The following is a 10,915-nucleotide window of genomic DNA, read 5'->3' on the forward strand; positions in this document are numbered from 1 at the left end:
TTGATGGCGCTATTCAGTCATAAAAGAGAAAATATACGCTTAGATCCTCTGTTTGGTTCCAGCACAGTTTCTAAAACATATTTAATGATATCCAGAAAGGTAATGACATGAATTGACTTGATATTGTTTAAGCTTATATAAAATTAGTTAGTTATGGGTGATAACTTTGTCGATATTATTTCAAGCTACTAAATTAATAAAAAACACATCTTATAAATAGACTGGATGGGGGAATTGGATGAATCTATAATTTTTTTTAGTAATCTTTATTGATACTTTTATGCATTGGGCTATTTTTGTTTGTTTAATTAACTTGTTGCATAAAGTATACTGGTAGCTGTCCAATATATCACAGGTAACATATTTGTGATCTTTCAAGGATTTTCATGATTACTTCTTAAAATGATCTGCATCTGTGCCACTGAACAGTTCTCTGTACCCAGGTCTGTCCTGATACACGTTGGAGCTCTGCTCCTGTTTTCTACTTGATCAAAAAATATGCAGCTATAACCCTGGGATTACTACTTGTGGAGTAAGCATGCAGCCTTATGACCATATGTGAAAATCTATCAACAGCTCCATTAAAACAGATTCGTATAGTTTTAGTTTTTCATATGGACTAACATGCCACATAAAGTTGGAACCTGCTTGTCTTAAACGATTCTAAAGCCTCAGCTGTATTCCCTGCGGATCTAGGATTTTGAGAAGGGACCGGCGGACAGTTATTTGGGACACCACCAAGCCAGCTGGAATTAATTTCAGATGCATTGATTTATAACCATAAAGCACCCTGTGCTGGTTTAATTGCTTCTGCAGGAACAATGAGGCTTTCCAGTAAGTCAGAGTAGAGTGGCCTTTTTCACCTAAACAATTCTAAGGTCTTACTGCGCACTGCTGACAACCTAAAACTAATTCCATCCACATCAAGCAAACTCAGTATTTCCCAGTGCCATATACCTAAAAGGAAATAAAAGCATATTAAATCTGACAACCCACTGATTGTTCACGTTTCATGTAGCATAGCGTAGCTTAGCTCGGCAATGAATGTCCTTTCTGATCTCCTAAGTATAACATATTATCTTATTATAATGAGATCTTACCTTGTAATTACGAGATAAGATCTCATAATATTCAGATCAGGATCTCAATTACAAGATCGGTATCTCACTGTCAGATTTTTTTTTTTTTCTTTGGTGAATGCAATATGTTTCGGTAATAAACCAAGCGCATATTTTAAATGAAAAACAAATACTTAAGCTATTTTTAGTAAACATTTATAAACAAACAGCAACATGCAAACTAAGGCACACATCAGACAATTAAACAGAGAAGCTGCTAGGAGGTTTATTATTTATTTGGTGAAGTTATAAAAATCCACCGCTAAACTGGGAGAATCTGATAGATTGGTCATTAAGGAATAGTAAATAGTGTCAAGATTAAAGCCATAAGAGGTTCTACTTGTAGTTTTCTTGAATCATATGTAGAGGAACCTGTAAGAAAATATATTGAGGGCTTTTGCAGGCTGAAGACAGGGGAGGTTCACCGTCTATTGGGAGGACCCTACATTTCTATTGTTGATGGTCGTAGGAGTCACAAATGTAGGTCTATTATTTCTACCCTTCAAATCTGGAAGTTTTTTTTTACATTTTTGCATAGGAAAATTTGCAAAACAGGAGCTCAGAATCAGATAGATCTCATAGTTGTGACTGTAATTTCAAAATGGCTAAAAAAAATTTGCTTCAGGACAGCCTATGTTGAGCTGTATTTAATACATATACAATTCATTTTATAACTTTTCCATATATTTATTGATATCATAGTTATGTATAGCATGATTTAATCAATATTTAACTCAGCATAGACTGAATGATGGGGTAACTGGTAGTGACACTGCAAGAAAGCCCTGGGTTCAGTTTACTTTGAAGGCCTTACATTTGGGAGTTTGCTTGTTTACTGTAAAGCATTGTATCTTTTCCCTCTGCACGAAAGCACTAATGCACACGAGGGTAAATTAACACAATATTTCATTAAGGTTTTAATGCATAGTTGTCTTTGACTAATCCAGGCTGTTAACATATATTCTTTCTGTCCATTTACTGTTAAAAAATTAGCATCAGCTTCTCTGTGAACCTATAAGAATTAAGTGGATAAATAAAGTCTGTCTGCCTCACTATTATCAACAAGCTCTGACTCACTTTAGCAGTTCAGAGACATGTTTGGTAGGTAAGCTCAGTGATTCCCAACCAGGGCATACGCATACCCCTAGTGGTCCAAAAGTTCATTGCAAGGGGTACATGGAAATATTTTTATTTAAAATAAAATAGGGCTGGGATCTGTTTTGCTTTGTGAGGACCCAACTGAAAAATTAAAACAGCTTTTTTTTTTTTTTTTACCAAAAAGTATGTTATTCTTTTAGGATTGAGTTCACCTTCAGCTTTGACGCACATTAAAACCAAGCAGAGGAACAGACTGGATGTAGAAGATCAGTCTGGGATCAGCTGTTTTTCACTCTGAGCTATAGGAGTAATCAAAGTAAAACTAATTATGTCAGTCGGACAATAATTTTTGTTCTGCATATTGTACCCAATTCATCAAGTTTAAATGTGATTATAAGGGCGTTACTCAGAGGAGCCCCAGATTATTCAATACAGGTTTATAATATTATTTTATTGTGCATGTATTTGAATTCCTTACTAACTTTCAGGCAAGTTATTTATGTTGTTTTTTTGTGTGTGTTTTTTAAGATGGAAAGAGATGAAATGCCTAACAATTAAATGCTCCAATTTAAAGATTTAAGTAAAACTGTTTTTATTTTATAATCATTTATTGCAAATTCCACTTTTGGACAATCAATACTTTTGACTGAGTGGGGTACTCATGGTAAAAAAAAAATACCGAAAGGGGTACACAAATCAAAGAAGGTTGGGAAACACTGGGTAAGCTGATCAATTTTCATCAAATATACTCACAAATAGCACTAGTTTCTTAGTGTTACTTTTGTAATGAAGAGGTTACATTTCACAGCCTTATCCTGCATCTTGTCAATCTCATTGGAGCCGAACAAATAATAAATGGCTATAGAAAATGTACCTATAAAGTAGTAGTTTAAATTGAATAATTTAGAAAAACTCAGTCAAATTTAAATATTTTTATCATTTAGATAAGTTTATTGTTTTTCGTGTAACTGGTACCTGCTCCAAGTTAATCTTACAATGTATACACAGAAAAAAAAACACAAAAATTTGTATTTATGCCCATGGGGCACTGTGACTGCAGAACTAGGATCACACACACAGACACAACAGACTGGCAGTCTGTCTGTCCTTTATCGACCCGAACAGCTGTTCAGTCCAGGGACATCAGCCTGCCCCATCTATTACACAAGAAATAAAGACAAAAACAAAATAACACTGTGAGGGAACATGGCTGATTTCAGAGCAGCCAGACAGAAATTTGCGATTAAAAACTTAATACTGACTCAGACTGACTCAGGAAAAATGTAAGTCATCATCTATTAACCCATCATGACATGAGGTTGTTTCAAGGGCGTAGGTTTGATTTCAACTTTGGTAGGGACACTATTCTTCAGTTTCATTGGTCCTTTGCAAAAATATGCACGGTCTTTTTTATGCTTAATGTGAGCTTCAGGGCTCATTTTGTTTAAAGAGAACAGCAGCATTTCTTGCTACAATAATACAAATCTTATAAGCACTACATGCACTAGATGCTGTTTATCAATATTTAAAGCATCACTGGCTCTGATGAATGTGGAATTAGGACTTTTTCCACTTTGAAAAGGATTGCATTTAAATTTACCTGCGACTAAGACAGTGTCTGTTTAACCAAATATAGTCTATAATATGTGGATTTATCCTGTGTTTTCTTCTGAAGATATAGAATTATGCAGAGGTAAAACCCACTCTTATTTTTTTTTATCTAATATGCTCTCTCTGGATCATGCAAAATAATACATTCAAGGGACGGCAAATAAATGTACTGTATTTATGTGTACTGGAACTATAAGAGGAACTGACACTGAGCATTTAAAGTATTAATATTAGAAGCTGTACATCTGGGCTGTAGTTACTCTGTGTAGCTAATATCATGTATTTTATCTATGGCTTAAACAATTAATCATATTCACAAATTATTTAAATAATCGTGAACTATGTAATTGATTAATCGTTAACTGGAATATAGGGCCACTAAAATGTGCCTTTAGCCGACAGAGCGACCCACTTAGAGCAGGAATTATACCAAGATTGTAAAAAATATGTAAACATTTTGCATTTAAGAAGTAAAAAAAATAGTTTTTGTCTGTCAATATTCTCCATCCAGAACTCCACCAAAGGAAACGTTTAAAAGATTCTGTTTCACCTGGTTTCATTTCATAAAAGATCTTCTTTAAGGAGCATTTGGCTATCTGATTAAAAGATAAAATAAAAGAAATCATAACGTTGTTAACTTACATTTCTCAAGTTCCACAAATCAATAAAACTCTCTCCTGCTTCTTTACAGAACTCCAATCAGAAGCTTTCGCCTGTTTTAGCATAGATAATAAGTTTTTTAATTTGGACTAGTTTCGTAGCCCAATATTAATTTATTTTAGCGTCTTTTTTTTTTTCACGCTCCAATCACCCGCGCGCGCACATACAGACTAGAAAACACGCAATCAGAAAGCGAGAAGGCGGAACTTAAAGGATAATTCCGGTTTTTAACACTTTTAGCCCATTTTCTGTAGTGTCCAGGATGAAATCGAATGATCGACACCAAAATTTTGACAATTGGTCCTGTCTCTGCTATTTGGCTCATGCAGAATCCCCCCCTGGCTGCTTCAGAATGGCTTCCATTGTGCATGTCCGATAATGTCCTTAAAACAACCTTAAAGGTTCTTTTTATAAAATATGCTACTCACCGGGTCGTCAGCGCTGTTCAATGACGTTCCAAAAAAAGTTTCGTGAAGAAAAACCGTTCCTGTCTTGTTTTATTTAGCAGAGAGTTAAACCGCGCAGCACAGTTGATGCCCTGCTATGTGAAAGGGACAGGAACGAGCAGGCAGCTGCAGCTACCAGGCAGAGAAGCTGCGAGAGGAAAAGAAGAGGCTGCTGTATAGTAAATTATAAACATGTTGTTCACATCCAATTATTGGTAGGGACAAATAGGTCCGTCCAAAATTTTGGTAGGGACATGTCCCTATGGTCCCTATGCAAGCCTACGCCCATGGGTTGTTTGCTTTGATAAGCACCACCAAAGTCATTATAAGGAACAGAGAGCTAGGTTCTGTTTCATGAAGTAGGCTTAACAAACTCAGATTCAAATCTGTAACTCAGAATTGATCTAGACTAAGGGCGAGAACTCTAAGTTTTATAACAGCTGCTATGAATTGGATAAATAAACTCCAAATAGAACCACTCAGAGTTTAGCAGGTGCATAACAAGTATGAAAAGCCATTATCAGTGGAGCCACGATTCGACGAGTCTTCATGACAACAGGAAACAGGAATTTTTATCAAAATGGATTCCCATAGTCTCTTTTGACCACATTAACATTACGGATTTATTTCTTGAATGGTAGTGGATCAATGTATCTATTTAGGTAACATCACCTGGCAGCAGGTGAGGACTAAATACATTGTTCTAATAGATGGAATCTGGTCCAGGTCTCATGGGGTTTAGTTTTATTCTGTCTTGTTTTACCCTGTAAATACTAAGTGGTTGTTTCCAGCCACTTTAGATGTTATCGTCTCAATAAATGTTTGTTGATAGTAGTTATTAGTCCCATGGAATGGCTTCAGATTGTGCCAGTAGGCCCGTTGTTATCACCGAGTGAAACCTAATCCTAACTCTAAAGTAATTATTTTCCCCTCACAGAATTTATTCATCTATTTATGTGTAATCTAAATATAATTTCAGTAGTTCTTCATGTACTGTAGAAATAAAAAAATTAAATGATCCACATGTCACACATATTAAACAGACCAGACAAATAAGAGTCATCTCCCATCAACTGAGTTGTAGAATCCTCTCGCTCTAAATATTTAATTCTCTTTGAAAAAGTGCCAATTAGTCCTTGTCAAAAGGACATATAATGTTTGTTTTTAAAAGCTAATGTGTCTAACAGACCTAGTGAAAAAATCTGACCTACTCAGGAAGTAAAGCAATATGATTGGCTGTAAGGAGAGCGGAGACACTGAGTTTACTGAAGAAAACCTGCTAACGAACAGATAAGCTCTGGGGAGAATGTTACTACTGTGACTGAAAAAGAGGTTGAGTAATCTCTGTTTGTAAAATGGAAAACTAAGAGTTTCCCTGATTTCAGCTTTATTAAATAGAGTTTTCAGTAAACATGCTTCGTGAAACGGACCCCCGATGAACTTCGCCAGAGCTAAAAGCGCTGGTTGTGGTGGTTGTGTAAATCCTCTCTAGGAGCTTCTTGCATCAAAGTATAAAAAATTCTGTCCCTTAGTTGAGTCAAAATCCAACAATGTAATTTAAAGCAAATAAACATCTTAAAAGGTTCTAAGATAATCTCATGGTTGCAGTCTGTACAGTTATCCATGCAAAAAAAAAAGTATGTTTTCAATAAACTGGGGAAATGTGTCATATATGCTGATGCAATATTTTCTATACTGATTCTCAATATTCAGCCAGTATTATAAAGGACTAAGTGATAGTAATTAGGCCCTTTGTTTGTGATCATTATGTAAAATATGTAAAATTATAAACTAAACTATTTAAACAAAGATACAGTTTTACTCAAAGTAAAACCTAAATACTATTTTCTGTATATAGTTTTTAATAACTGAAATATTAATACTGATGAAAAAAAAAATACAAAAGATAGAAAGTCAAATAAAGTTTCCAGGATAAGGCACCATATTATACTTGAGCCCCATAGTTAATGCCTTTTTCTTTGTAGAAAGTATGCTATAGTAAATACTTTACTAATGGCTCAGACACTCAATGCAAAACAACAGAACACATTTATGAAAGAAGAAAATATATTCAAATAATGTAGCTAATCATGCAGCCCCAAACTGAATCAAATTTTCCAGGTGCCCCCCTCAGATCATATTTAATTTTCTCCAGGTCTATGTGCAACATGAGATCTTTAAGCCACAGTGAAGCTTTTGGGGCCCCTGGTGCCTTCCATTCCAACAAAATTCTTCTCCGCGCTAATAGAGAAGCAAAAGCAAGACTATCCTTGAACTTTTTCTTAATTTTTTTATGGTCTATTAATCCAAAAATAGCCAATTCAGGACAAGGTGTCAATTTCACATTTAGTGCTTCTCCAAGATGTTTGAAAACAGTAATCTTGCAGACGGGGACAGGACCAGAACATGTGAGTCATGTTTGCTGGTGACATGTGACAACTATTGCATACGTCTGCGACATCGGGATACATTTTGGAAAGTTTAGAATTGGTAAAATAAATACGATGGACAACCTTAAATTGTATGAGATTAAGCCTGGAGCAAGATGTACTATTATTTACACGAGTTAATGCCGAGTCCCAGATGCTGTCATCAATAACCCTACCAAGTTCTTGTTCCCAGTCTTTCTTGATTTTATCAAGAGATGTCTCTTTGAGATGGGATATTAATGTGTATATTTTGGAGATAAGGCCTTTCTGATTTGTGGGAATGTCCAAAATTAAGTCAATTACTGAGTTAGGTGGGGCATTAGGGAAATCACTATATTCTAAGTATAATCTGTTACCATACTATACCCCTTTAATTATAGAGCACTTTCAAAATACCCGACAAGCACTTTGATTACAAAGGTCATCAAAGCGCTGTACATAAATCAAGGCAACAGTAAAATTAAAATAGACAAGCACAATAAGTAATAAAACAGAAGATAGAAAATTTAATAAAAATAGGGTCTAGCTCTAAGGATGTACGAAATGCCTCAGCAAACAGGTGTGTTTTAAGAATACACTTGTAATACAGTGGAAGGAAGCCCCATGTTTCCTGAAGAGGATGAATTACTGCCTGTTTAGGATCACAAGGAACAATACCAGATGACAGTCTACTGTTTTTATTTACATATACCGGTAGAATTGACACAATTGTTTGCTAAAAGAAAGATAAATCTCAAATACAACAGGCTTATGATCCTTTCAAACTACATCACAAGGTTCTAAATCAAAACCGTAAACAGTAAAACAAAACAAAACAAGATCCAGAGTGTGTCCACATCTCTGTGTCGGTATAGCCACACTGTTTCCAATCAAGACGGTCAATAGAATAAAAAACAAAAAACAAAAAAAAAACTCTTGACCCAGACAACAAAAATGAATAGTAAAATCTCCCACAATCAGATAATGATCATATTTAGGCTTAATCTCAGCCAATAGGCCAAAAAGTCATTCAAGAAGTCCTTATCATAACTGGGAGTCCTGTTAGCCACAGCACAACACTGTAAGAGTGACACAACTCGAACAGTCAGTTCAAAGCTACTACATAACAGTGACAAAGACAGTGGTTTACATTTATAGCTGTTTCTTTTAAAAAAATTACTTTTAGGCCTCCGCTACTCGACATTTGCAGGGCTTTAAGTAGCAAACCTCTGGTAGGAGTCCTTTGGAAGGGCTGGATTCACCAGCCCTCAACTAAGTCTCCTTTACACAGAGAAAACCTGGTCAGTGAACATGACAAAGTATTTTAGAGTAAAAGTTTTATTAATTACCAATCCCGCATTTACTAGTCAAAACCTCACCGGGAACGGCGCATCCACGTCAGCTGCTATCTGCTGTTAGAACGGATGCAGTAGCTGCAGATTCTTTGTTAGTGGCATATAGGGAAAGAAGAACTAAAACTGAATATGAAGTGAAATTGTTTATTTTTTACACCTGGCATTTTATCTGATTTGACCTTGCATTTAATTTTATTTGAGCTGCTATTTCATGTGGCTTAAAGTTTTCCTTGTAATATTTATTGTTTTTTATCATGTCTACAGGTACTTGTCCACAGCCAATTATCAAAGCTCTTGGGAACAAAGATGGTGGGAGGCAGGTGGAGTGTACAGCTGTTGGTGCTTTTCCACAACCTACAATGGAGCTAAAAAATGATGCTGATGTTACTTTTAAACCTGAAGATAACAAAATATCTCAGAATGGAAGCTACTTTGACATTACGCTTCTTGCTGTTGTGACTGAGGAAGGCTTCTACCATTGTGTTTTGACGCAAGAAGACATCTGCCATCAAATTTCCTCAGAGAAGAGCAGGGTGGTCATGCCTTCTGGTGAGTTTTTTCTTTATGTTCCGGTTTTCCCAAAAATATGGTCCAACTTGGTTTTGATATAACTTTAGTCAATGTTTTTTAAGTATATAGTGATCTTTTGTTTAGGGTGCTTTAAAGATGTGAAAAATGAAAATCTAGGAGGATCTAAAAAGAAAGAATATATGTTAAGATATTGACAAAATGTAGGGAACTAATAATTTACCTTACCCCCGGCTCACACCGACTCCGGTCTTACCGTTGCGGTGCGGTGGGTGCGGCGCCGCAGTGATTCCAAGTCATTAAAAAGACGTAAACCTCTCTCACCGGCTGCTGAGCTGTCCGGCTGCGGTTACCGAGACACTCCGGCGCTGCAGAAAATTCCGCAAGAAAGCTATCCTTGCGGCGTGCCGGAGCCCTGCGCAACAAGCTCTCGCAAATATCCTTATTTGGGCCATGTTATCGCATGAAGTTACGTGAACTCAAGTGAACTTCTGTTCTCGGGAGTTAAATCTCCGGACCTGTTGCCGGAGCCGCAGAGCCGCACCGCACCGTAGTCAAAAGGGCGGTGTGAGAGGGGGTGTGCGGGAGTTGCAGGTCTCCGTCGGCTCGGTAACCGCACCGGAGCCAGTGTGAGCAAGGGGTTAGAGCAATAACGATTTAATTAACATAAGATGGTAATAAACAAAACCATTCCAAAAGGATATATACTTTTCCACTCCAGTATAATAATGTGTTTAGGCCTCTTTGAATGAAAAGAATGATGAGCAGCTCAGGATTAACATTTGAACAAAATACATTTTTTTTCTGTTTTCCTTATTGTGACTTTTATTTTTGGAAATAAAAGTGCTAGAGGAATCTGAAAAGTCGCTATATATAGCTTCAAAAGCGCTAAGTTGGCAACACTGCTCTTGGCTTCGTTTGTTTTGAAATTGTTTGCTCCTGTTTGTTTGGATTTTTCTGAGCCTGTGTTGCAAATGGACTGATCCAAAATGGTGGACAACAGGCGATTACCTGTTCTCTTATGGTTCTGCATGTGGGTTAAGAAACTGGAAATCAACAAGAGAGTTTGAGCTTTGGTTAGTTCTTTTACCAATTTAATAAATGTACTGGTATTGAGTTTTTACCTCATGACTGTCTCATGTCCACTGCCCTGCAATCACACCTCTAGACACAATCAGACCAGTCAGATGCTTAGTTTAATCAAGTACCAGCCAATCATGATCAGCCATCAATTAAGGTCTCAGTGTTTCTCAGATTTAGAGCTCAGTGTGAAAAACAGTTTATGAGGTTTTCACTGCCTGAGGCGCTTAAACCTGGATGGGAAAAGAAAAAGAAACATTTAAAGAGCTTTTGATAAATAATAAACTCTAAACGTAACTAAATTCATTTAAATCAGGTAGATGTCAGACAGTTACATTATATGCGATTATATAAGCGATTATATGCTTATAAAAATGGAAAAATCACAAAAAATAGAGTCAAGCACATATTCTCAAAGTAAGAGTTGTATTAAGATCCAGATGAGATTATCTATGTGTATCACACATTTGATGGCACCACAATGATCTTTAGTATAGTTATTGCTCATTTCATACTTCTGATTATTCATATGCTGATATATTGCCATTTAAAAACACCATATCAATCTCTTTTACTAATGAAATATTGCTATATGTCATCGTTATGCTACG

General features: G+C 36.2%; 1 protein-coding gene across 1 annotated transcript in view; it reads left to right on the plus strand.

Moving 5' to 3' along the window:
• LOC107101993 (butyrophilin subfamily 2 member A2-like) overlaps positions 1-10,915 on the plus strand; it is a 29,422-nt gene that overhangs the window by 11,187 nt on the left and 7,320 nt on the right. Inside the window, exon 3 of the mRNA XM_015401101.1 lies at positions 8,961-9,245. Within this exon, the coding sequence (XP_015256587.1) occupies positions 8,961-9,245 (285 nt within the window). The remainder of the gene's footprint in view (positions 1-8,960; positions 9,246-10,915) is intronic.

The sequence above is a fragment of the Cyprinodon variegatus genome, unplaced genomic scaffold, assembly GCF_000732505.1.
Source record: "Cyprinodon variegatus isolate N-32 unplaced genomic scaffold, C_variegatus-1.0 Scaffold1184, whole genome shotgun sequence".
NCBI classification, from domain to species: Eukaryota; Metazoa; Chordata; class Actinopteri; order Cyprinodontiformes; family Cyprinodontidae; genus Cyprinodon; species Cyprinodon variegatus.